The sequence below is a fragment of the Chenopodium album genome, chromosome 20, assembly GCF_948465745.1.
Source record: "Chenopodium album chromosome 20, dcCheAlbu1.1, whole genome shotgun sequence".
NCBI classification, from domain to species: Eukaryota; Viridiplantae; Streptophyta; class Magnoliopsida; order Caryophyllales; family Amaranthaceae; genus Chenopodium; species Chenopodium album.
This window is the reverse complement of record NC_137853.1, coordinates 34,969,047-34,971,863: the sequence shown is the minus strand read 5'-3', so window position 1 is coordinate 34,971,863 and position 2,817 is coordinate 34,969,047. Positions and strand designations below refer to the sequence as shown.

Genomic DNA, 2,817 nt, shown 5'->3' with positions numbered 1-2,817 from the left:
AGCTTCAATGAGAATATATAAAAAGGAATTTTTTTTTATTTATCTTTTCCATTTTAATTTCTTTTTTATTTAGAAAGATTTTCTTCAAAAATTTAAAAATTAAGGTATTGTTTGGAATTATCCAAATTTTGATGGGCATAATTTTGGATGATTGTAGCTATAACACACATAAAACAACCAATAAAAATAAAAGTGCTTGAAAAGCCTTCTTCCTTTTGTCTTAATTCATGCTGATGTCATCCTTATTATTTTATTATATCTAAAACTTTTAATCTTATTATTAAAATCCAATTAGTAAATATACTAATTAGTCATTTGAGAGGACATCAAAAGTCAAATTTTAAGTAATTAATTATTTGTACATCTGCGAATTTTCTTAACAGATGAGTTGGCTCTGGTCAGATTTTAGAACCCATATTAAAGTCTTAAATATTAATATTAATTACAAAAAATATTCTTAATTTTACAAAATGAAAATAAAAATAATAATTTTTTAAAAAAATAAAAATGGGTTAAATTGTAAATATCAACAAATGAGAAAGCTTCCTTGCATCCCACGTCTCTCCCTTCTCTGAACCCACCAGTATTTAGGGAGGTCTTCTGCCCAATTATGCAAATTTTCATAACACCCTTTTCATTTTTTCTAGTCCAAAAAAAATTTCCCACCTTTCTTTTACTTCTTCATTTTCTAGTGATCTTATATAAGAAAAAAAAAAATCAGCTTAATTATTTGATTAGTCTTCTTTGATTACTCATTATTTGAAGGTATTTAGATTTTCTAGGTACTCTTTTAAATTTGGTGTTGAAATCCATCTATTTTTTGTCCAAAGATTAGCTGGGTATTGGAAATTGTAGGAGTTATTAGTTGATCAAATTACTCAATTGCTGAAAAAGAGGTACTTGTTAAGAATTCAGGAGAAATTTTGCAAAAATTTTGCAACTTTTTTTCTATTGTCCTAGGATTATTGGTAAAGTGTAAGGAAAAATATGGAGAACATGAGTAGTGTTCTTGCTGGTGATCAAGAACCAATGGACTTACCCCCAGGATTCCGATTTCACCCGACCGACGAGGAGTTGATCAGCCACTACTTAGCCCCTAAAGTTATTGACATCAATTTCTCAGCTAGAGCTATTGGAGAAGTTGATTTGAACAAGTGTGAACCTTGGGACTTACCAAGTATGTTGTTGATCATATTTTCGTAACATACATATTTTATTTTTGTTATAGGTTTCGTATCAATATGTTTTACTAATTATATTGTTTTGGTGAATCGATTGATGATTGTTATAGAGCGGGCGAAAATGGGAGAAAAGGAATGGTATTTCTTTTGTGTTAGGGACAGAAAATACCCAACTGGATTAAGAACAAATAGGGCAACTGAGGCTGGCTATTGGAAAGCAACTGGAAAAGACAAGGAAATTTATAGGGGAAAATCTCTTGTTGGTATGAAGAAGACCTTAGTTTTCTACAAAGGCCGAGCCCCGAAAGGCGAGAAATCGAATTGGGTGATGCATGAATATAGACTTGAGGGCAAATCATCTCTTCAAAACCTACCTTCTAATGCAAAGGTAATGACATAAATCTTATCATTTTGTGTTTTGATCAATTTTTGATAATATCCCCTGAATTTCCCCTGTTTTCCTCTGTTTTATTCCCCTGTTTTTGTTATTTTCTAACATGTATGATCATTTTTTGTGTTTTTCAGAATGAATGGGTGATCTGTAGGGTTTTCCAAAAGAGTGCAGCAGGAAAGAAAATCCCTTTCCCGGGACTAATACCACCTGACTCGTTCGGGGCCGAGTTTAACCCTTCGAGTAATCTGCCACCATTGATGGATTCATCACCTTACAACACCAACTATGGTGCACCTCACGTGTCCTGCTTCTCCAATCCCATGGAAACTACAGCTCAAACAAGCCATTATCATAACACTAATCAACAACCCTCCTTTGATGGGCTAATAAACAATCCTTACAATTCGATTCCCTCGAATCCGAGTGATAATCCTTATTTTAGGTTTGGAAGTGGCAATAATAATTCTTATTACCCTTCCCCTCAAACAGGCCATTATTCAGGGAATTACATGATGTCTGAACAACATATTCTTAAGGCTATCCTTGAGAACCATGGAACAGAGATGAAACAGAGCATGAAAACAGAGGTGGTAAATTACAGTGCTTCACAAGATACTGGTTTAAGCAGTGACATGAATGCTGAAATCTCGTCTGTCGTATCGAATTACGACATGAGTCGGAGGCCGTTCGATGATCATGATGGACCTTCGACGTCCGGTGGACTTGTAGATTTGGATACTCTATTGAATTACTGAAGAAAATTGAAGAAAAAAAATTTACAGCAGGAGGTGATCATAGATGAAATTAGGAGGAAAAAAAATGAAAAAGAAAAAAAAAAAGTCTCAATTTTCTATTACCTTACTGAATTATTAAGGGTTTGTAATGGTTTGATGTATAGAATTTACTGAATCCAATTAAGGATACAGATCAATTATACAATATATTCTGTATTATAATATAGTTAGTAGCATACTAGCATACAATATAACAAATTCTTAGTCTTGATTTCTTTTTTAATATATCTTGATTTGGTTGTTAGTCTTCTTAATGTAATTTGTTAGAATTGATTTATTGAAGGTTAGTGACATACTGATTCAGATTAGTACAGTTTCAGCAGTTTGTTTATAAATATACATTGATTTTATTTTTTGTTTTTGGGTTAAGATTATGTTATCTTAATATTCTTATGTTGTTGCTAGCACAAAGTTGTTTTTATCACTATTAGCCTCTATATTATGCTCT

At 32.1% G+C, this 2,817-nt stretch overlaps 1 protein-coding gene across 1 annotated transcript; it reads left to right on the top strand.

Moving 5' to 3' along the window:
• The first annotated feature begins 644 nt into the window (after positions 1-644).
• Positions 645-2,533, top strand: LOC145597465 (NAC domain-containing protein 100-like). The gene is made up of 3 exons (XM_081653643.1): positions 645-1,177; positions 1,292-1,569; positions 1,707-2,533. Exons 1-3 carry the CDS (start codon positions 988-990, stop codon positions 2,328-2,330), a joined length of 1,092 nt encoding a protein of 363 aa, XP_081509769.1. The 5' UTR covers positions 645-987; the 3' UTR covers positions 2,331-2,533.
• Positions 2,534-2,817: the final 284 nt, after the last annotated feature.